A 27,675-nucleotide genomic window follows, 5' to 3' on the forward strand; every position below is an offset into this window, starting at 1 on the left:
AAAACCAATCTACCTTTTCGGAATATATTTTTATTATCACAATAGCAAATATTTTTTTGAATATATTTGTTAGCAGAATTACATTCGAATAAATGCAATGTTTATCACCAACTAAAGTGTAACCTGTGTTTTAAAACACAATTTACATTTAACACAATGATAATGTACTATTGCATGATCAAACAATCAATGACTGGATATTGACACATTGATATATAGTTTGCAGATGAAAACAGTGCAAAAATGGAAATAGTACACTAGTTTATAAAATAATTAATGAAAATGCACAGCAAATTACACCGTCTGTATAATTTAAAAAGTAAGCAAAAATTTTATGGAAGCAATAACTGTAACTTGGCTACCATGCTAAAAAGTGGACAAATATGGCAGAATTAGATGTGATTGCACATTTAATCTATTGGAAGGCATGTTATTCAGTAATAGGTTTTAACACTACACAAACTTAAATAAAACTTAAGGGGTGCCTATACAAATGCAAGATAAATTTTAAGATATTTTGTTTTGCTACAAAAAAAGTAAAAAAAAAATGCTATTTGTTCAATATGTAACTCGGTAACTTAACCTAAAGTGACCAAGTTTATGGCAAATTTCTTAAGTTAACCAATTACTTCCATGATATAATTTAGGTTCCAGAGCTTGGGCATTTCTTGCTACACACGTGAGATTTTCCACAAAGAATTGATGACATTAGATCACCCACAAAAGTAACATAGGTGGTAACTTGTAAACTGGCATATGGTGTATGAAACAGAACATCCGTGATTTAACGACTGTCGTTTTACGGTCATGCGAGCACAAACAATTAACATTCATTTAAAATGATATAGTATTTCTAACTACACAAAAGTAACATACGTGGTAACTCGTAAACAGGCATAAGGTGTATAAAACAGAACATCCGTGATGTTTTCTAGCCACACGAGCACAAACAATTAACATTCATTCAAAAAGACATAGCATTTTTAACTAAAATTAGCAGCAATAGCTTTTTTAAATCACTTAATAACAATTCCAAATACGCGAAATTGCTAAAATATATGTGTATAGTTGCACATTAAACCCTATGCACCCAAAAATTACATAAACACCAGTATCTGTATAAAAAAAACAAATTAAATATGTAAATAGTATTTCAATACCTTATCTATAAAAAACGTAATATATTTCCAACATTTCGTCGGGAAAAATAGGAGTGTATTTCCGATGTTAAGTCTGTTGGGTTATTTCCGTTATGCCTGGTAGGAGAAGTAACATAAATTAAATAATCAGGTTAAGGCTTGACGGTTGGATAGTTTGACAAGGTAACCTCTGCATTTCACGATCTCTCTCAGTTTAACAACACAAGTATATCTGGAAAGAAATAAAGCAAATGTTGAAGAAGATACATATGCGGTAGCATTTTATTAACTTGTTAAATAATATGATCTGTTGTTATATGTGCTTAAACGTATGGAAAGAAAATAAAGTACTTTTTGATAGTGAAACACTTATAAATATGCTGTTGTATATAAGTGGTGGCATATATTAAAATTAATAAATAACATGGTTTATTGTTATAGGTGGCTGAGTGTCTGGAAAAAAATACTTGATATTTCCAAACAGAGAATGTTCATTAAACAAATCCAGTAGTAGCGGAATCAAGCATCGAACCTAGTATCCGATGGTTACAAGCATTCTAAACACTATACTACAGCAACAGGTGTATAAAGTATACAACTAAGTGAAACAGTTGCTAAAATCTGTACACCTAATTTATATGATTCCATAAAGCACAAGCAATTTATTTGAGCCAAACCTTAAAAGATAGCTAGGTCTCCAATCTCCCGTCACCCCTGTATCTGATAATATGCATTGGACAGTTTTGGGAGGTAGGATTACTATGGAAGTAAAATAACAAGTTTATTAAAGGTATGGCTGACTAATGGGCAATGCACAAGCCATATACAACTCTCCTAGAGGCTCATGATAGAATTGTATATGGGTGAGGTCCTACACCATGGCATGTCATAGGGCCTGAGATTTAGACCAGAGTTGGCACATTTTCCCAACATTGTATATTCACATTCTATTATACATGGATGAGGTTCTAGGCACGCCATGGGCCTAAGATTTCAAGGTTGGCTCACTGTACAGACATTCAAGGTGCTGCAAACCATTGGTGACCACTGGGTTGGAGAAATGTACATTAGTTAAGCGTCTAGTCTAAGTACACATACACTGATACACATATCAGTATCAAGCGTCAAACACAATGTCCTTTAGTTACAATGCAAGCACCTAACCACTCCTGCCATAAAAACACAGGTATACATAAGAGAATATTCAATAGAAAGCATTATGTATGTAATTGTAAATCAGATACTGTACATTCTAAACCAGTTATAACATTAGTGATACAAGTTTGGGTTGCCCATAAAAACACCTTTATATTTATACACATGGAAGAATATTCCAAAGCAAGTATTATGTATGTAATTGTCAGGAACTGTACATTCTAAACCAGTATCAAATATCAAATAACATCAATGTTACCAGTAGGGTCCCTGTGTGTAAGCAACAGGACTTCATTCTCAGCAGCAAACGCAGCCAGATCATCAGGTGGTGTGCAACACTGAACCAGATTAATCTGGTTTGTGGTCGGTTTGATCTGGTAATACAAATAAGTGGATATTAAGTTTAAGGTTTGATTTTGGGCATGGGAGCATCAGGTTTTCTGTTCATAGGGAGATATTGTATTGGTTTAGTGAGTATTGAATATGAGTGTATCAGACTGGGTATTATATGTGGGTTTGGTGAGAAGCATTTGGATATAACATATATTACTTATCAAATTCTGCTGCCAAGCAGAATATAAAACACTTTTGTCAAGTTTGTTTTAAATATTGACTATTGGTGCCCTAATTTTGGTCAAAATAATACTGGCAACTTTAATATGATGTTATATGTTCATTGCTTGCACGTGTAAATACATGTAAACTTACCAAAAACTCATATTCAAGGTGTGCGGTTAGCATGTAAGCTTATATACTTTGTTAGGTAAGCTGAAAGTTGCATACAATGGAAACTTTTACCAGCATTTGTTTTCACAGGCTATATTAAGAGTAATTTTAAGAGTAAAATTGGTTATAAAAAAGTGAGAGTGCATTGTACAAAATTGGCCATAAAAAATAAGGGGTGTTATTATATAGGCTAATGCCTAATATAAATAAAAGTAATGTAAAAATGTAAAAAATAACCACAAAAAAAGTGTTTTTATATGATGTAAAAGTAATGATACATTCTATTCTTATTGGTGTGTTAACAGCTGCATTTTACCTTTGCATGTGTAAACAGATCTTGTAAACTTGTCCCATCAAAATCACAAACCCCTATTTTATTCACTGCATGGTTCTCAACGTAAGATTCTAACTTCTTCCAAACTGCCTTGAATAGAAAAAAATAAATGCTATTTAGTAATATCCAACTGCTAAAAATATCTGGGTATCCATAAAACTTTATTATTATATTGTATTAGAATGAGTGATCACAAATCACAATGTATAGGGGGATTGGGATTGATGCCTTTTCCTGATCAGAAATCATTTTGTCTCAGACCATCGGAGTTTAAATGTAGTATAGCCTACTCTATTTGACCAAATATGGTTCAGATTTAGGCCAGAGTTGCCCTATTACCCTGACACCCAATGATCTAGGCCAGAGTTGGCCCATTACCCCAACATCCAGAGATTTAAACCAGAGTTGTCCCATTACTAACCAAGAAACACAATGTATAAATACCCACATAAGTTACCTCTATTGTTGAGAACTCAAATTGTTGGAAATTTGAGTCGGAATTATTTGGTGGAAACGAAAGAAGAACGGAATCAATATGAGATGTCTTCAGTACTCCCAACGCTAGAGGGAACTAGAGAGTGTAAGTTAAAGTAACACTAAGATAAAATGAGTTTTAAATATCCTATATATATATATATATTATTGGTTGCGAACTTGCGGTATTCAAAATAGACTATTAAAGGACAATTAAAAGCTCCATTTTTAATGTTAAATTTATGTTACATATATTATATACATATATACATATATATGTAATATAAATTTTAACTTCCCACTAAGAACGGCTCTTTTAACTAATGTGTAAAAGATATGGTTACATACATAACATAAATCTGTTTTTATTTCCGATTGCGGTAAACAAGATCAAATATGCTAAAACATCTCCAAGTAAGAAACAGTTATTCTTGTTTTGATAAACTGTACCAAGTTCTTTAACATGTATTTTTTCTCAGCAACTGTCATTGTAATATGAATATTTACAGTTACGGTTATTATTTCAACCAACAGTTACAACCTCTGCAATATTTATCACTGCCTGTCCCGTCACAGGTGTGACTTATATACAGAGCATGTTTAAACAACACAATACAAGCAAACAGTAACGTGTCAGCATGAAATATGCTTTTATGACTTATGTAGAACATGAATAAATTGTACAAACAAAACATGGCATTATATACAAGAAATTTGTATCAAAATTATTTGTTTTTTTTAGCAAAAAACACAGCATTATTTAGATAAATTATAACTTTTGAATATATTATATGTATACATAATACATAGACAGTAGGGTGGGGGAAGATGAGACACCTTGTAATATTCAAATATCCTGATCGTGTTTTAAACAATTAACAACGGTCTATGGGAGTCGCGAGGATACGGGTTAATAATTCTTTGAATGTTCTTTATTTACTACCAAATGCGATGAGAAAAAAAGAATAAAAAGGTGTCCCATCTCCCTCCACCCTACTATTATATAAATATCAGATTTAGAAGTATGTAAAACTATAGAGCAAAAACAGGTAGCTTGGTACTTGGAAGAAGTAATCACATTTGGTCTAATGCAATTTCAACAGTGAAATGGAAAAGTGGGTAGAAGACAGGGGTGTATTATGACATCAATAATTAAACAACCACCACTATTTACCTCATAATGTAACGTAGGACATTGCTAAATAATGAATTTAGGTTGAGTACTGGAAGCAGCACTCAGTTTAAACACTACTTCTCTTTTAAATACATTGACGTTAAACACACGCCACAAGACAGGCCTGCATAGTGTTCTAATCGTAAAAAAAGTTGATTCTACTGTATTTATCATTAATTAGACAATAAATCTACGCACCAAACAGACATTTGAATTACTGTACAATGTACATTAAATTAATTTTAACCCACACAAAATTTTGACAGTTAACTTCACATAACGACAAGAATCGGTAAACCTTGAATTATTTGGCTATTAGAGTAATAGTCAAACCCTGGGCTAAACCCCATGTCCCCAGGTATGACGGCTGTAGGAAATCAGACGTACAGAGTCAAAACAACACTGTCATGAGTTAACATGGGAACTGTAGCATGGGGAGAACAATAGCCATGAAAACTAACACCGTAGTTATTTCTATAAATAGACATGATAACAATGCTAAATGGAATCGGAATATGTCACAGCAATAACTTTGTTTCCTGACTATATTCATACACGAACACCCGAAACACAGAACAATGTGCAGCATGTATTAAAGTATTAAAGCACTTTTAAAGTGAATTTGACTATGTTTTTTGATCCTCTCTTTTCAAAAAATACTTTAAATTCGATGTTTTTGTCTGTATGCATGGCCAACTTCTAAAAAATATTTTAAAACTGATGTTTTTCATGTTATGTATGGCCCACAATTTGAACACACTTGTGCTCTACTAGTCTATACCTACTGAAACAGATGGTTACCGCTAATACACTAAACAGATACAGCACCAGTCAGCTACTTTCGTGGGCTAAAAATAGCAGAGTTTTTAAGTACCTGTATCAAGTGCCTCTTGTAGAGTTGGGGAGTCAAATGCCTGGAGGAAAACCTTCAATGTGATTTTAATATCGTCGCGATTTTCCATTTCATAAGTAGACCCGCCATCAATGAATAAAGAGGATTTTTTGCTGAGTAATAAAAATTATTTGTCAGCAAAAAAATTAAAAAGATCAATTTTACTCTGAAATAATTTTTTTTGAAGAATATTTATGTAGATAAAGTATATTATAGCCGATATAACTTTTTAATTAGTAATTTCCAAAAGTTTTTACGTCATAATTACTATGAATGGTATATTTAATAATTGGATACCCCTTGTTTTAAATACAGTTCTACAGATGTAATTACCACCTACTCATATAACAGCTATGTCTTCAATATTTTATAAACAAAAATCTGTTACAATTGCGCTGTAGGGCATAACCGTGTTTACTAATCAATGCGGTTTCATTCAACCGGTAACATAACACATTAAAATGCTAGACTTACACTATAAAACAGTGTGGAAGATTATGTAATAAACCACAATCTATTAGGGAGGGTTGGTGGTATTGGTTAATGTGTGATGTTGTAGTATAACTACAAACACATGTAACACCATACACACTAGATTAACAATAGCAAAAGATAGTAAGTTGCCTATTGGCGTTTTGTTTTGAATATTTTAACAAAATCTATGGTGACATTGTTAAAATGCAGTTACACCCATAGTTGGCAAACATAGGGAACCTCATTGATTAATGTGGTGAATGCAATATACTTTGGCTCTGCTTGTTTGTATAGACACCTAACAGCAGGGTAAAATCTGGGGTGATATTGTTAAAATACAGTTACACTCATAGTTGTCAAACATACGGAACCTCATTGATTAATGTGGTGAATGCAATATACTTTGGCTCTGCTTGTTTGTATAGACACCTAACAGCAGGGTAAAATCTGGGGTGATATTGTTAAAATGCAGTTACACCCACAGTTGGCAAACATAAGGAACCTCATTGATTAATGTGGTGAATGCAATATACTTTAGCTCTGCTTGTTTGTATAGACACCTAACAGCAGGGTAAAATCTGGGGTGATATTGTTAAAATACAGTTACACTCATAGTTGTCAAATATGGGGAACCTCATTGAATAATGTGGTGAATGCAATATACTTTGGCTCTGCTTGTTTGTATAGACACCTAACAGCAGGGTAAAATCTGGGGTGATATTGTTAAAAATAAAACTCTTTTTTTAACCTTTGACAGATTGGTTGATTGACATTTTCAATCAGCCACGCCTTCACATTCCCACACAGAGATGCACAAATCTGGAGAATAGTTATTTATAATAATAATGGGTGGGTAGGCGCAACAGAAAGCAATGACTCATTTTTGAAGAGGTGAAATTAAAGGTGGCATTTGTCTATAAATAAAATTAATTTTTCAATTAAAGTTTATGGCCTTATTTCGCAGTAGTAGCAAAAGAATTTAAACAGTAAAAGTCTGTGAGTCAGTGATACTGAAAGCCTGTGAGTCAGTGATACGGTTTTACTTGGTCATAAGTATTGTTTCTTTTCCAAATGCCCGCTTTTTCTACGCCACTGTACAGGTCTTAGCTTAAATTAAGATTAGATAAAAGTTGTGCATGCTACATACAATTTATTTAAATTCTTGCCCCAAGTTTAGTAAATTTTATTAGTTTGTAAACTTATTTACAATGTACAAAAGCATCACTTATGCTTTAATTTATACTCTTATTGATACATATAAATACCCCACCAATAAATATAAGTTTTTATTCCCAGGATGTTGTATTCAAGAATCAAGATTGCAGTGGATAACTTAAAATTTTGGCAATTCATATGAAATTTATACTTTTGGTTTTATAATTTTATAGTTTTTTCAAGGCTATAATAAAATTTATAAAGATAAAGGTACAAAGGTACATACTGCATACAATTTGTTTCAAGATTAGATACGGTTGTAGGTAATACATACCTCATCCATAGACATAACTAAGTTGTACAACACATTCCCTGAATGTATAGCAAGTGAGTTTGCTGATGATAATATTTTGACTCTCTCCATTGCTGTTGCTCGGTATTCAAAACTTCTTCTAACTGAGCCAACCAGAGCGAGAACTATCAGTCAAATTGAAAGTTTTATAAACCCATGTGTTTTCTTGTATGTTTTTGGACCCTACAAAATTTATTTTGCTCTGGTAAAAAACGTTCAAGGGTTAATTTGATAATAGTTAAGGCAACTTGTTAGTTGCAATGCATTTGTAAAACCAGTGGCGCCGATTTATATGGTACAGGATATGCAAACTATTTTAGGAGTTTTGCATGGGTTGCAGTAATCCCTGGATTTTCCAAGTATAAATGCATTTTATCATTAAATTTTCTTAAAAAATACAATCTACTTTTACAGTTATCACATTTTTTGTATTATCGCAACCCCTGAAATTTTATAAAATCGGCGCCACTGAAAACAGCCAAGATTTGCGAAACATTGTTAAAATCTTGTGACAGTAATTGAGTAATTCAACAGAACAATAAGTTTGTCATTTTTAAAAGAAATCAGATATTGATGTAATAAAGAAATTTGTTGCAGAACAGAAATGATAAAATCACTTTTAGTTGTAAATAAAACAAAATTGAAGTTTACACATAATCACCCTACACAGAAATCACTAATATTTTAATTTAACAGATATTTATTTTAAAAACACTTTGACCTAAAATTGAAATCATCATATCTATTATTAGTCACAATTTTAACTATGGTGTAATATTCCGACACTTCTACTTTACAATAATAATGCAGAAGGAAATATGTTATTGCTACATGGAGAAGTAAAAATACAATATTAGTGTTGTGACACAATTGAAATTAAGCAAATAGTTTTAACATGTAACAAAACAGGACAAAACAAAGCGTAATTGCTAAAACAAACACGCAAAAATGCTCTTAGAAAATCCACATATTTCATTGTTTTAAATATTAATAACAACTAAACTATAATTCAGTGACTATTGAAAAGAGAGAGGCCGTTGCCAGTAACTTGATAAATTACAAGTCCTTAAACCAATACATTTAACCTCAAAGCGGGCACTACCAAACTGAAAAAAAAAGAAAAAACAACCCTTATGAAAATTGTAAACTGTAACTCTACATTATTACAGAATTTGAATTGGTCAAACTTATTTTGTGATTGTGGGCAACACATTGCCTGAGTGGACAATCAGAACGCTTTCATTCACAACAAATTTGTAGGTGTAACATAATAGTTAATATATGAGGCGTGAAAAACAATCAAACAGTTTGAAGCCAAACCTAATGCAACAGTTATTAAACACATTGTATTGCCCCAGTCTGCAGAGTATGGCAGTTCCTGACGAGATCTTTGGGCGTGCAAGACGGTTATTTTTCGCTATTAATAAAAATAAGTAAAGCACGTACATTTCTAAGCCACATGAGGAAATCCTACCCAATTTAAAACAGATTTGGTTCATTGGTTAATTAATTGGCGTGCATGGAACAAATTATTGCGTGCATAACCAAAAGTTCATAAACAAAATCGCTTGTGTACCTGCCATACTCTGCAGACTTGGTATTGCCAAGACAAGAACAACTATTCCATATTAGTACCATAGAGATATTATGTTGAAATATCAACCAACCATGAATTAAAACTAAAAACTCTCAATTTAAATAAACCTAGAGCCTTGCTCTTGCATAAGTTTCGCTTTGTTTGTTTGTTCAGTTGGTACCCCGGTGCAACTATTTGATAATTCTTTCGAAACCACGCATAAAAACTCAGCTTGATCAATGCCATAGCTATATGATGAACCCACACTTATTAACTGTTCAAATTTCCAGCCATCAGACATAGCAGACACTGTATGCGTAAGCTCATCTTCCAAGCATTGTATAACTCTATACACATGCTTGCTATGGGGCTGCGCATTCACCTTGTCTCGTTCACGAATGCGGTCCTTTACTAGGCGAATAAGTTCAGCTAAGTTGTAAAATTCCGCTTCTTCCAAGACTCCTTCTTCAGCTAGGTCTTTGTTCATGACAAGTTTCCCGTGCCGTAAGTAATTTAGAATTGGTCCAAAATAAGTAGGGTCCCTGTCGATTAAGAACGCACCAGTTTCGTCTTTATCTGAGTTAAGTTCTGGGTTTTCTTGGCATAGTCTGTACAAAAATGACTTCTGATATTTACATAGAGTTGTAGTGGTTGTGACAAAGTATTGGCCCCCAACGTTCAGTTTGACCCATTTAGATTTGTTGTGACTATTTGTAAGCAATGTTCCAGTGGTATTATTATGGTCAACTCCATTCTGACTGCAAGCCATTTCGGATATTCAAAGACTATCCGCTAAAATCTGGGGAAAATAAGTCACATAGGTTAAATAACAAAAAAAGACAGAACAAGTGAAGAATAGCTCTTGTACACTAAAGGTTAGGCTAGTGGGAAGTGTTTAAGGTTGGTATTTAGGGGTTAGTGCTTATATGGGTTAGTAGTTAGGGGTTAGCAGTTAACATAGGTGGAGGATTCTTAACTGGAACCAATCAAACACTACTTAATAATAATACCCGCACCGTGGTATAATGGTTAGCGCGCCTGCCTGTAACCCAGAGGTAATGGATTCAAGGCTCGTCGCTGCTACCAATGTGGGCGTATATGTCCTTTGGCTAGACACTTAAAGGCAATTGCTTCAACCCAGTGGTCACTAATGGGTTGTCTAAATTATCAGCCATACATAAAAAAATACAAAAAATCCAACAACAAAATAATCACCCACAAAGTAACATACATGGTAACTCGTAAGCTGGCACGAGGTGTTAAACCCGTGTTATAACGACTGTCGTTTTCCGGCCACGCGAGGATAAAGTAAGTTACATTCATTTAATAGACATTGGCACACGGAATTAATTTGCCAGAATAGTTCCGTAAAACAAATAAATATATTTTTAAAATATAAAAACCTGTATTAACGGTATTCTATTCTTTAAAAATGTACTTAACTACTGAGACTTAATTTAATACCTACACACAGGCATGTTAGTGTTAAACTTTGTATAACTAAATGGCAAACTTAAATTTTAGATTAAACCTCAAATCGCGACTTTCTTAAAACTATACAACGTACGATATGGATGTGGCATGCAAATAAATGACTCTTTAATCTGTTGTAAACTATAGTCTTTTAGCTAGCCTGCATAATTTAATTAAATGAAAAACTCCCAAATTTTCAAATCTTTTAAATTTACTTCTGACAAAACGTAACAAGAACTTAACCTTTTAACTGCGTTACTTCACTTTTATACCTCAGTTATGATACCTAATTTTTTTTTGATGTAACTGGGGAGTATGAAAAATCATTTTATACTGTCGTTTAAGAGCGTACTAGTGATCAATATACCACGTCACGCATGTTTCTTACATATGTTGCAATTAGTAGTAGGAGTAAACTTTTTTTAATATTTACTAAATATTTAAATACCCCATTCGTGACTGTACTGTCCCATTTTAGTTACATTACCTATCACGTCCAGAAGTACTATGATCACGCCACCTTTAGATAAATACAATTGACACACTATCTGGACATATGACTAACCAGGAACAATAGTTAATTTGCAATCAAAACAACCTACGTTAATTAATTGTACACTTACCAGTCATGTCTAATCTATTTTAAACATACACTGATCACATTCAAAAGGAAATTTTCCTGCTAATATAAAGTTTCTAAGATCAGAACTTCCAGTTATACAATTTAATTCAGATTACAATGACTTAATTTATTGCAATCTGGGTTTAAATGTACACACAACAGTCATATCTATTTTAAACTAGTCACATTCAAAAAAGGAGTTTCAGCTGCTGTATAAAATCAAAACTTAAGGTGTATTTCTATTATCAGAGATACTTTAGATAATAATTTATATAGCAAAGTAAATTAATTGGTGCTAATAAAGAACCCCCCCCCCTCTTTTTGCTAACCACTAACCCCTAACTACTGACCCTATAACGACTAACCCCCTAACCATCCACCACCAACCTCTAACACTTCCCACCAGCCTATTCTGCTATGTACCATAGGATTCTTCACTATTGTCAATTAATGTATTGTAATCTTGGTTTAAATGTAAAGTAGCAACAGTCTCGTCTGATCTATTCTAAACTAATCACATTCAAAATGGAAAGTTTCGACTTCGTATAAATAAAAACTGGAACTCAATTCCTAAGATAAAAGGTTCTGGAAATAGAAGTTAATTCAGATAACAAAGTAATTGAATTTATTGCAATTTGGGTTTAAATGGCACATGAAAATATTTCTCCAGCTTTTGAAGCGATATTCTCGTAGGTTCAAGTTAAAATCCAAACATAACCAATGCACTTTATGTAACTCACAAAAATCAAGTCGAACTGAATCGTTTAAAATTGAATCTTTTATTTTTACCGTAGTATATATGAGGTTAAAAGCATCCACCAGCTACCAGACTGCTGGTAAACTAAAAAACTAGCTGGTATCCATCTTCTAAAACTGCGCTGCAATTATTTTGCAGACCTGACCAGAACACTCATAAAACAACTACTGGCAAAATCAACACGGTTAAGGTTTTATTGAAACTATACACAGGCATTAAAAAACATGCATAGAAAAGTAATCGTTCATGTTTAAATATAACCGTACACTTTAACTTTCAAAGGAAATGGATCAATTGTTGAATTTTAAATTTAGAAGGCCAGAAGAGTATCTGAGTATAGTGACACTTATAAAAAAATGCAACATTCATTTACAGCAATAAATAGAAAAAAAAACACAGACATTATTTTTAAGTCAAAACAAGATCTAGCCTATCAACTCTAAAAGAAATAAATTAATAATTTAGACAGGCGAACTTATGAAAAGTGTTAATACTTAGGTGTTTATTCGTCTGGAACATTATGCTATAAAGATAAAGCAAAATACAAAACAAAAATGGTCAATATAATCATAGTTTTGTAACTTATAAAAAAACTTTTGGAAATTGTTTAGAACAAAAAGCCTGTTTTTATATTATTTTATGCGAAAAAATTGTAGGTAAACTTTTTACTTCTACGGGGGAATTCTAAGTATAAAGACGTTTTGTGCTTTTAGACAATAATGGGAAATACTGGAAAGTAATATGAATATTTTGGGATAATTATGACGCAACATACTTTACACAGCAATGAAATGTCATTTTCACACAATCTAGGACTCGCTTCTAAAAATTTGTGACATTTTTTCTGAAGTTGTCCTCGTGTGTAAGAGGTATTACTTATTGAAATGCTTGCAGTGTTTTGGAGGTTTCACTGTATTGAAGGTCATAACTAAACTTTACAGTAACGTCAAAGGTTGTTATAGGTTTTAGAACTGATAAACCTTATCGCAAAATCCAAATAATTTTATAGAAAATCCAAATAATGACTTCATAATGTCAGCTCAGAAAAGCTGTTGCTATTTACTTTAGGAAAGCTTTATAACACCTTAAGTTTTTTGGAAATTTTAAAGTCAGTATAATAAAGTTATTGCTTGGTTAAAAAACATATTTGAAACTATTTTTACCGCAATTTGACAAAAGCAGTTTTTTTGTGTACTCCAATTAAAAAAAAAGTATTTTTATAGGCACTCCCAAAAATGTAAGTGAATTTTGATTAAATAGTGTTGGTGTACCATTTGAAACTTACTTAAGGAAGACACAATAGATCAAATATAACCTTAACCAGATCAGACCTGCAATAAAGGATTAAGAATTTTGGAAACTCAACCCAAAAAGCATTTTTGGAAAAATAAAAAAAGAAACTTTTCAAAAGTCGGAAATATTTAGCAAAAATTTTGAAGAAATTTTTCAAAAGAACCCGTAATCTTCAGCCCCATCTTGTGACGATCGTTCGGCAGAAAGAAGATAACCTTTGGAGTGAACAATGCCACGGTAACGGACCAGAACTGAATACCTAAAAAGAAATACAAAAACATTAGTTTTTGTCCGGCGCCGTGGCATAGTGGTTAGCGCACCTGCCTGTAACCAATAGGTAATCGGTTCAAGGCTCGACGCTGCTACCATTGTGGGCGTATGTGTCCTTGGGCAAGACACTTAACGACAATTGCTCCAACCCAGTGGCCACTAATGGGTTGTCCAAATTATCAGCCATACATAAAAAAATGAAAAAATCCAAAAAAAATAATCAACCACAAAATAACATACATGGTAACTCGTAAGCTGGCACGAAGTATTAAACCCGTGTGATAACGACTGTCGTTTTCCGGCCACGTGAGGATTAAGTAAGTTACATTCATTCAGTTTACAAAGTATTAATAATGACTGTCATTGCCCTATAAGTAAGTTAAAACATTTTTAAAGGATACATAAGTTACATGCATTCAACAAGTACCTTGCAACATAGGCAGGGCTCCATGAGGTAGAATTAATATCATCGGTTGCTTCAAACATGAAAGATTGAAATTTCCGGCCCGATAAAATTTCTGCAAAGCCATGGTTGTTAATCACATGATTAAAGTGCAAGTCATGAAGTTTTTGATCATGATTTATTGCGAGAATGTCATGTTTTGATCTAGCTACTTGGTAGTTTGATTATAGGCAGTGATGACCAAAATGGAAAGGATTATTAAAAGTGTTGCACAACAAAAAAAAATCATTTTTAATACAAAAAAATTTCAAGGCATAAAAATTAAATTTCATACACAGAATTTTTTTTCTTTGCATTATAATATAGTTTAAAATTTAGGGTGTCAGACTTAAAAAATAGCTGGAAACACTGCAGAAATGCCTCCACATTTCTAAATATCAAAGGTGCACGACTATATATCTATATATAAATGGGAATTCCCAGAAATTAAACGCAAGTCATCATATAGCTGGAGGGCATGACACGGCATTTTCACACGAGTTCTCGTTAAATTGCGGGGAATATTTATATTATTTTTATTAATTTCTGAGCTATTTAATATTTGCTTAATAAGAAAACTGTTTAATTTTCCGAAAATATTTGTTATTTATAATGCATAGAAAAATCAATAATACTTTTAATTAATTTCTGGGCTATTTATTATTTGCTTAATAAAATTTCTGTTTAAATTTTCAAATATTTATTATTTGTATATCTAAGAAAAAATCTGCAAACAGAAATCCATAGATATCATTTATTACCTGCAGGGTCGTTATGGGTCAATAATTCGATGCTTTTTTCCCGTGAATACTGAATAAGGTCGCATGGGACAGCGCAACAGTTAGTTAGGTTGATTTGGTTGGTTGAAGGCTTGATCTGAAACATATAAAGATTTTGATTTTTAAATATATTAAGTTTGGTGTGTTGTATGTGTAATAAGGCTCCCTATATATTTTGACGATGTCACCCAGATTTTACCCTGCTGTTAGGTGTCTATACAAACAAGCAGAGCTAAAGTATATTGCATTCACCACATTAATCAATGAGGTTCCCTTATTTGACAACTATGAGTGTAACTGTATTTTAACAATGTCACCCTAGATTTTACCCTGCTGTTAGGTGTCTATACAAACAAGCAGAGCTAAAGTATATTGCATTCACCACATTAATCAATGAGGTTCCCTTATTTGACAACTATGAGTGTAACTGTATTTTAACAATGTCACCCCAGATTTTACCCTGCTGTTAGGTGTCTATACAAACAAGCAGAGCTAAAGTATATTGCATTCACCACATTAATCAATGAGGTTCCCTATATTTGACAACTATGTGTGTAACTGTATTTTAACAATGTCACCCCAGATTTTACCCTGATGTTAGGTGACCATACAAACAAGCAGAGCCAAAATATATTGCATTCACCACATTAACCAATGAGGTTCCCTAAAGGTCTCCTAAAATTAGCTTTATATTTATAACTTTTAGTTGAATAAATACGTCGCAACTCGCAACAAATGTTTGCCAATTAAACATAAAAGAGAAAAAGCCGCACTCTGCGTACACACGCGAAGCTATAACTGCCGCAGCGGCTCATCGTGCTTTGCAGAAGAAACATCATGACACAGCAATTCTATAAATACACACGACTCATCACGACTGTAATATCGCGTGCCACGCTGAGTTTCAAAACAGGAGAATCTCTCTCACTTATTACATTAATATTGACATATGGCAATCAACAAGACATATTCTGCTGCTGCTTGTACCAGATATAATGATATAATCTAATTTTAAGTAAAAGATTTTTGGTACAATAAATTTATCATTTTTAAATTAAAAAAAAAATTATATATATATTATAGATGCTACATTTTAAGGGTTAATCAGGGTTCCATTTATTGTGTTTTTTATATAATAGAATGAAATAAATTGTATTTTTTTCACGCCACAAAAACAACGATCTAATCTTAAGTGAGCGATTATTGGCACAATATATTTATCATTTTTTTGATACAAAACATTTTATTTTATATTTTATACATGCTATATAAAAATAGTTATTCAAGGTTCAATTTTATTGTTTTTTATATGATAAAACAAAATAAATTGTATATTTTCCATGCCACACCAATAACAGGCACCCACCCTTGCCCAATCATTCAATTCCTTTAAGCTTTCTTGATCAAAATCGCAAACTCCGATATTAGTCACATGACCACTGTCCACTGTTGACTGCATCTCCTTCCAGATTGGCTGCAAGGGGGGTTGTATTTAATTAAATAAATTAAATATTGGGGGAGGCCGGAGGGGTAATTAGATGGTTATTTTTTGTTTGATTCATAAAATGAAGTTATATCTGGTCTATAATATTTTATATATATATACTTTAAGGATCTTTTATTTAAAAGCTATTTTTTGGGACAACTTATATAAAAGTTATATAGGCCTATATATATAAATATATAAAGATACACAATACACCTATAATGCATTTTTACAGGTAAATTTTAGAGAGCCCAAAACATTCCCCTACCTTTACTTTTTCCAGGTCATGAATAACAGATGTTGAGTTGTTGTTTGGCTCCAACAGGGAGGTAGGAGGTGATATGGGGAGGGAGACGATCACTGAGTCAATTCTTTGTACACCAAGCTCACGGGTTACTGTGGGGTTTAATTGTTATTATGGGTGGGGTTATAATATGGGTGTTTGGCATCATACATGGTAGCTACATGCACTTGCACTTGTCAATGTCGAGTGTCGAGTTATAACATGGGTGTCTTCTTATACACCAAACACACATGTGACTCATACACAGTCCGCTCGCTTGTAAGTTACCACGTATATAACTTTGTAAACATTTAAATTTTAAAGCTATATCTAAAACCTAGTATTTTAAATGTTTTGTAAATAAAAGTTTTTCTTTGGTGTATGCTTTGTGTAAATTTAATGTTTATAGATTATTTATTTATAATTTTTTTTAGAAAAAGGCAAAACGTACAGGAAAAATGTGAATGAAAACAAAAACAATGACAGGAAATTACCAATATTGGCGGTGCATTAACACTAACTTACACAAAGTATACACCATAGTAAAGCTATGATATAGTTGGCCCTGGATGACAAAAACGTAAACAAACAATATGGTGGTGTAACTGGCAACATGTCATCTCTCTAGGAAAAATTCTAGGAAATTTACGAGTAGAAGATGATACTACGCATGGTTATACATGGTTTTGATGGTACACAACAGACAACAATAATGCCTTAGATATCCTATTCTTATGGGGAGCTTTTTAAAAGGGTAACATCATATGTTTTTGTACACGTTTAATTGGGTTTTACCCTGCTGTTAGGTGTTCATACAAACAAGCAGAGCCAAAGTATATTGCATTCACCACATTAATCAATGAGGTTCCCTATGTTTGACAACTATGAGTGTAACTGTATTTTAACAATGTCACCCCAGATTTTACTACAAATATAAAAAATACTTTTATATTTTATTATAATTATTAAACAGCGCAATTTTATGTGAAGTCAAAATTAATACGTGCTGGGGTAAAACTTGATCCAAAACAAATAGTAAAACTATGTGAAACTTTATGAATAGAAACCCCCCTAAAAGTTTACTTAACACAAATATCTATCTCTTTTTAATCTATAGGACTATAGGTTAATATTAAGCAGACATTCTTGTGAGAAAGTAAATAAAATATCTCAAAAACAATGATAACATACATTCTATAAAAAGGAGAGAAAAAATTTCAGTGATGCCAAATTTTTTTATTGCATAAGTCAAGCTATGCTTAAAGAGTTGCTATACTACTTTAGTGGCAACACTTTTTAGCATAGTTTGTAAAGCAAATTTACTCTCACATGATAAAATATTGATATAAGCACACACCCACTATGACAGTGCTATTTTAAATTATTCGCACAACAAGGGGCCCCCATTGTACAAATATTTCGAATCTATTTTAAAACCGGAAATTAAAAATTAAACAGAACAGCAGATAACAAAACCACTCTGAATAAAAATACTTTGAAATATTTTATGCCCAATGGTGCTAAAGAAAAGTTTTGCTGACCAATTATTTATATCTTTAATTTATCTGCTTGGAAATAGAAATAATAAACTGTTATATTTTCCAACTCATAAGCACAAAATGTATAAAACAGAAACCTTGTGCAATCTTTTCTCACCACACAAAAAAGTTACGTTCATAAGTATAGAACCTTCACCCATATAGAAATAGTATATAAACCCTAACTAAATTTTAGAAATAATATATAAATCATAAATATGTTTATATAGAAATAGTATAAAACCTTACCATGGTCAACAGCTTGTCTAATGAGCTCAGGATCCCACCTAGTGAGGAACAATTTAACCGATAGTTTCATCTGGTCTCGTTGTTCTGAATCTATTGGTGCAACGAGCTCCGTGTTTGAAACATCCAATATGTTTCGAGGTTCCTGGAAAATAATTAGTTTTATAATTCATTTATGAAGTCTATCTTATTTTAATGCAGTTTAAATAGACTAAATATATATATAATATAAAAATTGATGGTTTAATAGTTCATTTTAATATGCCATGCTTTCTGGACTTGATTAGTTTTATAATTAATTTATGCAATTATATTTTAATAGCATTTTAATGAATTATAATATTAAAGGTTTATTGTTAACCGTTAATATATTAATTTAATAAAATTTGGCGCCTATGGGTGTAGCTTAAACAATGATTATATCATATCACATCATGCCATGCAAATATCATATATTATATATATATACAAACATATAATGGTAAGTTCTTACTGGCAGATTAGGTGATTCTATATTCATACTACGTATCCATGTCTGCATTGCTGTGTGCATTGCATCCATTAACTAAGGATAAACATTATTTGGTTTAATATAATGTATACAAGTTTGCATGTATTATATATATGAAAATGGTATTCAAATGTGCTCTTAATGGATTTTAATACACTAAAGATACAGTGTATACACAAGTGTAATTATACACATAAAGCTCACTGTGAAGTTATAACATGGATGTCTTCTTATACACCAGACACACATGGTGTATTCATACACCTCATGTTTACTGTCGAGTTGTAACATGGATGTCTTCTTATACACCAGGCACACATGGTGTATTCATACACCTCATGCTCACTTTGTTCTATTTTTCTAAAGTTTTAAAATCATGGATTATAGTACGCCAATACATTTGCACAGACATTCCTGATGTAAATATACACCTCATGCACACTGTCGACACACAAACAAATCAAAGAAACAGTATTACCTCATCTGATGATGTCATAGCAGGTCGGAACTTGTGTTTTTTCAACAAATTCCAGTTGATCACGTTTCCTGTATGTAGTCGAATATGTGATGCATGGCCCACCATGATACGAGCTACTTCGTTGCGGTCCGTGTCCATAGACATCTTATAAATTTATTAAGTTTTCAAAATCCAACTAAATTTAGAAAATATGTTTACCGCCAATTGGCCTAAAGTTTCAAAACTGATTCTGTAGATAATTAGATTTTATGTTAGTTATTCTATATATATATACATTTACCACATTTCTGCTAAAATGACATCTTTTTTTGTTAAAAGTTACTTATTTTATGATTTTTATATAAATTTTACATATTCCTGCTTAAATGATATAGATTTCATTGTTTAAATTTACCTATCCTAAACTATTATATAATTTTATCAAATTTGTCTTTAAAAAAATAAATTTACACACTTAATACCTTATATACTTATAAATTCCTGCATATAATATTTAAAAACTATCTCAAACAGCCCTATAGCACGCGAAAATGGTGCATGCTAACTATTGCGCTGTCTTATATGCCATGACAAGGTTTTTCTTCAATGACTAAGCTTAATACTAGTAATACTACACCACAACGCGGGAGGCTGGAACGTTCTTTGCGGTTGCTACCCCAGGGTTCGAAAATACATTAAACTTTGTACGGCATTAATTAATTTAAACCGAATATTCACTTAACAAAATATAAAAAATTGCAAGCTTATACAATTTTATACAAAACTGATCAACTTTTTGTTACTTTTTAAGGTTTTAAAAGGTAAAAATTCAAGTTTGAATTATACTATTTTCCCACCCCGTAATGTGTACGTGACCGGCTTCTTTATGCTGTGTCATGCAGCACGCTTTAGGCAAGTTAGTTAGAAACGTAAGCACGCTTACAGGAATGAGTTTACAAGGTAATACTGCCTCAGTATAACCTTAACCTAAATCCTAATTAAAATTTGACATTTTTTCGAACGTAGAGCTATTAAAATTGCAAAACAAATTAAATAAATGTTCTGGTCATGCGTTCGCCGCGTGGTCGTATCGTGACATCATGCTACGTAATAAGGACTACTATTACTCACCTAAGCTTTTAACTTACGTAATAATTTTTTGGGCGCGTCACTTTTATTTGTAAACTTTGAAATATACCTATATATATTGTACTGTCGGGTAAAATGGATACCGTTAACACATAATATCCAATATTTCCTAATCGTTTTTTATCAATTAACAACGCCAGTCGTAAGGATACTATTATAAATTTTGTAAATATTCTTTGTATACTACCAAAACGTGACAATAAAATAAAAACATTAACCATCTTACCTTAACCTCTTATATATGCCTTAAAGAGGCGAAAACTAAAAACTGCGTTGCTAACGCATATTTTAGCGGGGAATTCTTTAACGCTATGAACCTTTCAGACAGCTTAAGCGTAAAAAAACATTATTTTTAGCCTATCCGTACATTTTACACATTTTCTGAATACTGTATGCTTTTGCCCCCAACCGTATCGATTACGAAACGCTACCGTACATTTACACGGTCTGTATACTGTACTCACTCGGTTATAAATTAACATATCTAAATAAAACATGGCTGACATAAGCTATTTAAATGGCCTTGCCATCATGACGCAATGGTTGCTCAATACCCATATAGCTATAAGTGCTTTTTAAGTGGAAGTACATAAGAGTACTTACGTTGTGTAAACAATAATACAAAAGGCTAAAAAGGCACCATTGTAAAACTATGTAAAAATATATTTATTTATAAACTGTACATACCTCGTTTTTTTTATGGTTTTTATCTGTACTTTTATTCAAGTACTCTTTACCTGTGTATGTGTATAACGACTGTCGTTTTGCTGCCAATTTCCTTCTCTTCTTTGTATAATTTTACCTGATATTCGCTACTGCGTCCGAAGAGACAAATAGATTACGTTATGTGTTATGCATTTGAGTGTTTCAATTTCTATGTACATCGTTCATATTAAATCATACGCCTGCAATCTTACACCATGTATATCAGTTTTCAACTACCCGTGCATTTTCTGATGTAACGTTAATGTGTCACCAAAACAGTATTTCGTAGCCACTACGTAAAAGCAAGCACTTTACGTTCTAAAAACGCAGCATGGGTAAGCTAGCCTACAGTATAGGTTACGCTAATAACGATTTGTTACCAATACAATTTTGACATATATGACCATTTAATACATAAATGATAACTTTAAAGCGTTTGGTATTAAACGTAAAACATAAAAAAACACTCCACAATGCTACACACTGCCAATTAATATCCCAAATTAACATTTATCAAAGCGCAAAAGACAAAAGTATAGCAGCAAATAACGTTAAAAATAGCATGAATATAACGCTCCAAAACAAAAAATAGCTCCACAGCCCCAACTAGCGGAGATATTTTTTAAATTAAATTCCACTTGAGTATGCTGCCGAGTAGGTAAATCGGTTGTTTTCTCACTTTTTAGTTGTATTAACTGTAAAATTTACACTAAAATAATCCCAACATCGATGATAGTGTACTGTAACAGTATTCTACAAATTGGTATACACAATTAAGGTCTAGAACATAGCAAAATACTATTTAATTATCTTAATTATGTCACAAATTTAAAAAATCTTTTTCTCATAGCAGTATACCTGGCTTTAGGCACCTTAATATAACTCGACAGTGAGAATGAGGTGTATGAATAAACCATGGGTGTCTGGTGTATAAGAAGACACCCATGTTATAACTCGACAAGAAGCATGAGATGCATAAATACAACATATGTGTCTGGTGTATAAGAAGACACCCATGTTATAACTCGACAAGAAGCATGAGGTGTATGAATACAACATGTGTGTCTGGTGTATAAGAAGACACCCATGTTATAACTCGACAAGAAGCATGAGGTGTAGGTATATAACATGCAGCAATTTATTACATGTACTTTAAACTATCGATTAGAATCTGGACACTAAAACGCTAAACTATAACATTGAATTCCAATTTGTCTTTGTTCGATAAAACAACAACAGAACGTAATAGAAGAGGTCCACCACTCAATTTGATTGATTAAAAATATTGATTGTAACGGATTGCGCTATAGCAGTATGGATCGAAAAGCCATTAAAACGAAATCAATGTATTTGGAAATATGGTGGATTAGTCTCGTGGGGTGATGTCTGTTATTGTTAGGTTCTGTCTTATGACAAGTTATTTTATATGTGACCAATGGTGTTGAAATATTATTCGAAAATGTGGTTTATTGTTACTGTTTAAAAACACAAAGTATATAGGGGTAATATGGGACACTTTAAAACGTAATATCCAAATATCCAGATCGTGTTTTAAACAATTAACAACGGTCTGTGGGAGTCGTGAGGATAAAGTTTTATTCTTTGAACGTTTTTTGTTTACTACCGAATGGCATGGAAAAAGGAATAAAAATGAGTCCCATCTTCCCCCATCCTATTATATATAATCTCAATAGAAAATCATTTGTGTTTTAAAAAAATGATTTTAGATTTCAATCCTATGCCTTCAATGGACGCCGTAATCCAGAGTCTAGCATTCGGTTGACATTAACAGTCTTTATAACAGATTGCTCCCCCGTATTAAGGTCAGCTTTCTAATATAGAACGATCAATGCGTAGCAACGGTGATGACGTTTCGTTGTGACGTAAACGACATATGTGACTACGGATTTTCCACTGTCTATGGCTCTATGCAATTATATGAATGAATGAATGAATGAATGAATGAATGAATGAATGAATGAATGAATGAATGAATGAATGAATGAATGAATGAAAACGATGTTCGCTAACGTATTCGAAGAGATAATACATAGTTATGTAAGTTAAAGTTTCAGCCAAAAAGATATATAAATCAGGACCAAACCGTACACACTATATACCGATTTCTAAAGCCAGTCTTGTATAAATAGGGAATAAGCCGCCTTGCCCAATGGCTATATACACACAACGACGTACAATGCCTTTACCGAGCAATATGCTTTGCATTATTGATTGTGCACCTCGTCCCTTATAGTTAATAATTGGCCAGTACAAAAAGGGTCATAAATGTTAATGATACGACAGCAATATGCGCCGGGCGCGCATAAAGGTAGCAATATAGTACAATGGACATAAATAATACAATGTCAAAAGCATTAAAAAAAATTTACTTGAAAACCAAGCTATTTTTCGTTTGAATTAGGCACGGATTTAAATATTTCCTGTTTAAAACAATTAACAACGTACACAATAAACACAACTTTTTGAATGTTATTTGTTTACTGCCAAATAGGACCAGAAAATAGATTGAAAAGGTGTCCCATCCTTCCCCACGTTACTACAACGGTGAATTTATAACATTAACTTGAAAAACGCCTTACATATTTAAGTTTTGGACTACGATTATGTATAAACAGGAGAAATAGAATGAAAAGGTGTCCCATTTTGCCCCACTGCTACAACAGTGAACTTAGAAGATGATAAACGCTATACATATTCCCAGTATTGCGATTATTATAATTATCACGTAACACAGCTACGCTTTCAGGCACTAGGATACCTGGAACACGAGATTGAGTAACTTGGTAAATATTTGATAAGCAATCTTGTTAAACAACGACCTTCGCATGCTAACTACAACGAATAAAGGTTATTACTAAGAAGCAGAATACACCCCACTATAAGACCTGCTTCTGGCTTTACTGATTAGGTTTCTAGTATCCCTATTTTACAGAAATTTCTGCACCCTTAGCTACCCTGTGTTAAAATACTAAAATCTGTATATGCAAAAGCTAAATTTGTTATATAGAAATATACAAGTTAACTTTTAACTGAAATATAGTCTTGTATTTTGAAAGTACTGTAATAACTTTTGTTAGTGATCAGGGGGTTTAGGTTTATAAAACATGGGCTTTTGGTCAGTTTCAAACATTACAGTCCATATATATAACACAATTGTCTTCATGTTTAGGGGTTGTGGAAAAAGTTTTATTTAACTATAACTTGAAAATTGGCCCTATGCCTATTACTGTATTATAACTTTACTGTAAGAAATTATAAATCTTTTTCAGTTGCTCATTTATTACAATTGATCCAGTTTATTCATTAATTACTAAGTACCTTTAAGCAGTTATACATGCATTTACATATCTGGCAGCACCAAATGTATATGAAATTGTACAAAGTTAGTTGCTATCAAATTTCGGTTAAACAACACAAATACATTATTAAAATAATTGTTCAATACACTTTGGATTGAAGATTTACATTACTGGCTGTTATCAGCATCTTATAAATAACTATTAGTCTTTTAAAAACCCATCTGGTATGAAAAACATAGTGTATTTTTCGACGAAAACGTTGGAAAAACGAAACATCGGAAATACACTACGTTTTCATAGCAGAAAAGTGTTGCAAGAATAATTACATTATGCCTGGTAGTAGAAGTAACAGAACATTACTGTCTTATTTGCAAACTGTAACATTTAAGTTCATAATGACAAAACATTCTAATTAAAAATAGAAATTTTTAAAAGTTGGATATTTTGAAGAAAGAAATGCTGTTTTAGTTTAGCTTCAAAAACTATTTTTCTTAAAAAAACTTGGGCTGTTTTTAATTGAAGTAAAAGCATCATTTCATAAAAAGTCCTGTTTGTTTGGGGTTTAAAATTATTTTAAAACATCAACTCCTGTGCATGCATAAGTTAACTTAAAGGGTGACGGATGGATCCATTCGACGCTTCCACCAGATGGAGCCAAACCCACAAAGAGTGACAGAAACAGCAATGACACCAAAAGCCATAAGGGAACCCAACAAACCACGTAGGCGGATATCTAAGGATCGACTTGTGTTTAGACACTAAAATAACACAGTAACACGCCCAATTACACATGTTTTAAATAGGCCCGATACCAGTTTAAATTTCGCCAGGTCAAGAACAGACTTTTAGTAACTTACAAGGGATAGAAAATCTCATATCAGATTATGCACTAAAACCTTTTGGTAGAGTATGCAGTCCAAAATATTCAAGAATTGGATTTGTTTTAAACCGTTTTAAAAGACCACGAACTAATACCTTTCTACTAAACAGTAAACAGTAAAAGTTTAAACCATTTTTTCAAACCTAAAGCTTGTAAGTGAAAGATTACAAAACAGAATTAATATGGACCTACCTTCGCAGTTTGGCGAAACCAGAGAAATGTCACCACAGTTGGCGCAATAATTCTCGGCTACGCATAATCCGGGCCCACAGTCTTGGACACAGTTAGCTAAAAAATAAAGTAATTTAGCTACAAATGTACTGTAGTCACATAGCATGGCACAGGTTTTTATTTATCACTTTGAATAACAGTAGCGAAGATTTGGCTAATACAACCAAGAGAAGAGAACTAGCAGCAGAATTACAGTCGTTACATAGACAAAACCACTTAAGTAAAAGTTTCTAATAAAAACCAAGTGCTGTACCAACAAAACGTTTGATGACAGTTTTCACATTTCTGTACAAATTAAAAGTAAATTATATGAGTGAAACTGGGTTGCATTCAAATTCTGTATGTGCTATGTTTTATTAGCCTAACCAGCTTTATAAATAAATACTTTGAATAACTCTACACTAAATAACTTAACACTTATTAAGGAGGTTCAAATTAACTGTCTGATCAGTCTGTAAATATGTACAAGTAACAAAATTTAGTTCTAGAAGGTTTTATAAATTCTGATAATGAAACCTAATCTTTCAAAAATCAAAAAAATGTAAACAAATTTTGTAGTGTAGCTTTATAAAACAAATTTGGCAAACTTGAGCTCTGAAATTAATCTTTCATATTGAAATTAAAAAGCAGCCTTTATAGCAAAGTAATTCAGGCGGCAACGCGTTTCTAAGTTTAGTATAAACATGGCGACAAAGCTTTAGCATTCACCAGTATCATACACTTCAATTCATATGAACGTACAAATTTCTAAATTAAACATTGTTTTTAAATCGAGTGTAACATTTCTTTCATCTAGACGTGACAACGCAACAATTGTAAAAGTTTGCCGGAAATTGAAACCACTACCAAAACATAAACATAATATATCAATTTAAACTATTTTGACCCCGATAATTTTTGACTTTGTAGGAAATTTTGTCCCCAAAAATTACAGTATTGCTGTAATAAAACTGTTTTCATGCAGCAATAACACAAAACAGGCATCTATACCATATTGTGTGAAACATTAATATAACCTGACGTCACAGTATAGCCTAGAAAACTGGATATTTTTCGACATACCTTTCTCACAATTGACTCCAGTATATCCTCCTGTGCAACCATTTGCACATTTTCCGGTTATAGGATCACATTTTGGTTGGTTAGCTGTAAAAAATTAAGATCAGAACGAGCAAATGCTTATATTAAAACAAAATCCCCAAAAAATTAGCAAAAAGTGGTCTTAAAACAAAAATTCGAATAATTTTAATTGTTTAAGAAAATGAGAAGAACACTCTTAAAATATTTAAAATACTAAAAAAATACTTACAAACCAAAACATAGCAGTTTCCACAAGCATTCATACAGTCTTCTCCCCAGTGATCGTCAGTGCAGTTTTGCGATGCAACAACGCCTAAAAAAAGCAGAGTTATTTAACATGTTTAGCAGTATAAACGCCTGTTAAAACACTTTTTACCCATATAAGTGCAAAAACTTACCAATAAACAAAACCAGTGTAATTCCTATAAAAGAATTCATTTTCTTTTTAACTCGTGAGGTATTACCAAAGGTTTTAATTAAACAATTAATTTAACACCTAAAGCCGAAAAAATACGTTTAAATAATAAGAAAAATCCGTACACCTTTAGAAGCATGGCCATTTAAGTTTAGTGAACTACGAAATTGGAATAGAAATAATCTTTTCATAATAAAAAGCGTGAAACTGCGCAGAATAAAAGAAATTTCAGCATGACCTATCGTCTTTGAAACACACCTATATACTGAAAACTCTTATGCATGGCT

At 32.4% G+C, this 27,675-nt stretch overlaps 4 protein-coding genes across 6 annotated transcripts; all 4 read right to left on the minus strand.

Moving 5' to 3' along the window:
* Positions 1–890: 890 nt before the first annotated feature.
* LOC149725817 (glutamate--cysteine ligase regulatory subunit-like) lies at positions 891–8,078 on the minus strand. 2 transcript variants are annotated; one of them, XM_089891533.1, is made up of 8 exons: positions 7,858–8,078; positions 7,117–7,187; positions 5,877–6,007; positions 3,812–3,915; positions 3,337–3,444; positions 2,554–2,668; positions 1,817–1,898; positions 891–1,371 (listed from the first exon to the last, which is right to left on the minus strand). In XM_089891533.1, the coding sequence occupies exons 1-8, from the start codon at positions 7,945–7,947 to the stop codon at positions 1,287–1,289; spliced, it is 786 nt and encodes a 261-aa protein (XP_089747659.1). In that variant the 5' UTR covers positions 7,948–8,078; the 3' UTR covers positions 891–1,286. The 2 variants fall into 2 exon arrangements, with proteins under 2 accessions (XP_089747659.1, XP_089747660.1); XM_089891534.1 differs by lacking the exon at positions 7,117–7,187 and having other exon boundaries at positions 7,858–7,995.
* LOC149725818 (BTB/POZ domain-containing protein KCTD5-like) lies at positions 8,067–10,271 on the minus strand. Its single transcript, XM_089891537.1, has one exon. The coding sequence runs from the start codon at positions 10,218–10,220 to the stop codon at positions 9,570–9,572; it is 651 nt and encodes a 216-aa protein (XP_089747663.1). The 5' UTR covers positions 10,221–10,271; the 3' UTR covers positions 8,067–9,569.
* Positions 10,272–12,479: 2,208 nt separating this feature from the next.
* On the minus strand, positions 12,480–19,888 carry LOC149725819 (glutamate--cysteine ligase regulatory subunit-like). 2 transcript variants are annotated; one of them, XM_089891531.1, is made up of 8 exons: positions 19,630–19,885; positions 19,134–19,205; positions 18,644–18,785; positions 16,842–16,969; positions 16,454–16,561; positions 15,070–15,184; positions 14,294–14,384; positions 12,480–13,855 (listed from the first exon to the last, which is right to left on the minus strand). In XM_089891531.1, exons 1-8 carry the CDS (start codon positions 19,771–19,773, stop codon positions 13,750–13,752), a joined length of 906 nt encoding a protein of 301 aa, XP_089747657.1. In that variant the 5' UTR covers positions 19,774–19,885; the 3' UTR covers positions 12,480–13,749. The 2 variants fall into 2 exon arrangements, with proteins under 2 accessions (XP_089747657.1, XP_089747658.1); XM_089891532.1 differs by lacking the exon at positions 19,134–19,205 and having other exon boundaries at positions 19,630–19,888.
* Positions 19,889–24,744: 4,856 nt separating this feature from the next.
* LOC149725820 (uncharacterized) lies at positions 24,745–27,532 on the minus strand. Its single transcript, XM_089891545.1, has 5 exons — positions 27,372–27,532; positions 27,203–27,286; positions 26,956–27,039; positions 25,855–25,950; positions 24,745–25,515 (listed from the first exon to the last, which is right to left on the minus strand). The coding sequence occupies exons 1-5, from the start codon at positions 27,409–27,411 to the stop codon at positions 25,391–25,393; spliced, it is 429 nt and encodes a 142-aa protein (XP_089747671.1). The 5' UTR covers positions 27,412–27,532; the 3' UTR covers positions 24,745–25,390.
* Positions 27,533–27,675: the final 143 nt, after the last annotated feature.

The sequence above is a fragment of the Ciona robusta genome, chromosome 13, assembly GCF_009617815.1.
Source record: "Ciona robusta chromosome 13, ASM961781v2".
Taxonomy (NCBI): domain Eukaryota; kingdom Metazoa; phylum Chordata; class Ascidiacea; order Phlebobranchia; family Cionidae; genus Ciona; species Ciona robusta.

Excerpts from the sequence above, each read along its gene's own strand:
- LOC149725818 (XM_089891537.1), bottom strand. The coding sequence starts at position 10,220 with ATGGCTTGCAGTCAGAATGGAGTTGACCATAATAATACCACTGGAACA.
- LOC149725819 (XM_089891531.1), bottom strand. The coding sequence starts at position 19,773 with ATGTCTATGGACACGGACCGCAACGAAGTAGCTCGTATCATGGTGGGC. Across the intron at positions 16,562-16,841 it reads ATGACCTGGAAAAAGTAAAG|CCAATCTGGAAGGAGATGCA; the intron begins GTAGGGGAATGT and ends CCCCCCTTGCAG. Across the intron at positions 15,185-16,453 it reads AATTGAATGATTGGGCAAGG|ATCAAGCCTTCAACCAACCA; the intron begins GTGGGTGCCTGT and ends TATATGTTTCAG.
- LOC149725817 (XM_089891533.1), bottom strand. The coding sequence starts at position 7,947 with ATGGAGAGAGTCAAAATATTATCATCAGCAAACTCACTTGCTATACAT. Across the intron at positions 6,008-7,116 it reads AATCAACCAATCTGTCAAAG|CAAAAAATCCTCTTTATTCA; the intron begins GTTAAAAAAAGA and ends TTTATTACTCAG. Across the intron at positions 3,916-5,876 it reads ACAAGAGGCACTTGATACAG|CGTTGGGAGTACTGAAGACA; the intron begins GTACTTAAAAAC and ends AGTTCCCTCTAG.
- LOC149725820 (XM_089891545.1), bottom strand. The coding sequence starts at position 27,411 with ATGAATTCTTTTATAGGAATTACACTGGTTTTGTTTATTG. Across the intron at positions 27,040-27,202 it reads AAACTGCTATGTTTTGGTTT|CTAACCAACCAAAATGTGAT; the intron begins GTAAGTATTTTT and ends AATTTTTTACAG. Across the intron at positions 25,951-26,955 it reads TGGAGTCAATTGTGAGAAAG|CTAACTGTGTCCAAGACTGT; the intron begins GTATGTCGAAAA and ends TTTATTTTTTAG.